Source organism: Merops nubicus, unplaced genomic scaffold, assembly GCF_000691845.1.
Source record: "Merops nubicus isolate BGI_N331 unplaced genomic scaffold, ASM69184v1 scaffold14014, whole genome shotgun sequence".
In the NCBI taxonomy this organism is placed as follows: domain Eukaryota; kingdom Metazoa; phylum Chordata; class Aves; order Coraciiformes; family Meropidae; genus Merops; species Merops nubicus.
The window spans coordinates 1-1,161 of record NW_008604977.1 but is presented as its reverse complement, the minus strand read 5'-3'; the positions used below and the strand labels follow the sequence as shown (position 1 = coordinate 1,161).

The 1,161-nt window shown below is 56.0% G+C and overlaps 1 protein-coding gene across 1 annotated transcript; it reads right to left on the bottom strand.

Annotated features, from left to right (window-relative positions):
• Positions 1-274: 274 nt before the first annotated feature.
• On the bottom strand, positions 275-1,156 carry LOC103771877 (UDP-glucuronosyltransferase 1-1-like; the record flags this gene model as incomplete). The annotated part of the gene is given in 1 exon segment (XM_008939195.1): positions 275-1,156. A coding segment is annotated over 1 exon segment (882 nt), but the record flags the coding sequence as incomplete, so codon positions are not given.
• Between the last annotated feature and the right edge of the window lie 5 nt (positions 1,157-1,161).

The window sequence follows — 1,161 nt, the reverse complement described above, 5'->3', positions numbered from 1 at the left end:
CAGGCTGGAGGAGGCTCTGGGCAGCCTGATCGAGAGGGAGGTGTCCCTGCTCATGGCAGAGGGGTTGGAACTGGGTGACCCTTGTGGTCCCTTCCAGCCCTGACAGATTCTGATTCTGATTTTGATTCTGTTTTAGCAGAGGGCTTTAGAGCCCTAATGGCTCAATGGTTGGACCTGATGATTTTAAAGGTGTCTTCCAACCTAAAGGATTCTATGATTCTATTAAAGCTCACTCAGATCACGGATGTGTGTGACTGACAGAACTTCTCCCTGGTCAGACCTTTCCCAGCCAGCCTCTGACCTGAGATAATGGTTTCTTCTGTCCACAGTTTATGCCTCCAATGAAAACCATATTGGGCATCACAGGCGTAGGGTACTCAAAGACAAAGTCCAGTCTCTTCAGCCAAATGGATCTGTGGCTTAAAAGCTCTGTAATTGTTACTGGTTTTTGGAGGAACTCTGAGGCCAGGCTTTCAAAGGGAGAAAAGACCATGCTGCAGGTGAAGGACTCGGGAAGGGCAATCAGGAAGTTCCTCACCCTCTGAGGGAACGTCATGTGGTCCCTGTGGAGGGAGAACATCCGTGGGACGTAGGAGGGTGGGGGTGGATGTCCAGGGCACAGGGGAGGGAGGACAATGGGGATGGAGAAGTGCAGAGCAATGATCTGGCCGCAGGGTGTCAGGGGGTCGGTGAGGACGGTGTCGAATTCACCCCCTTCACTGTGCTGCATCACCTCCCTGTGGTACAGCAAGGGGCGGCAGAAGGGCACAGGGGAGGGAGTACAGTGGGTATGGAGAAGTGCAGAGCAATGATCTGGCCGCAGGGGGTGGGTGAGGACGGCGTCGAATTCACCCCCTTCACTGTGCTGCATCACCTCCCTGTGGTACAGCAAGGGGCGGCAGAAGGCCTGGAAGGTGGCAGAGCTCTTGTGGAAGTTCTCCCAGGTCTTCAAGAGCCTGGTGAGGAAAGGCTCTGGGCTGGAACAGTCCCTGCTGAAGGAGCGCATGAGCTCCCGCAGCTCCTCCTGCTGCAGGGGCACAGGGTACGTTCTCAGCTCCTACATGGGGGAGGAATCGATCAGGATCTTGCTCTCCGGAGCCACGACGAGGATGTGGTGCCCCCTGCGGCTCAGCTCGGCCAGCACCTCCTTCACGCTGAGCC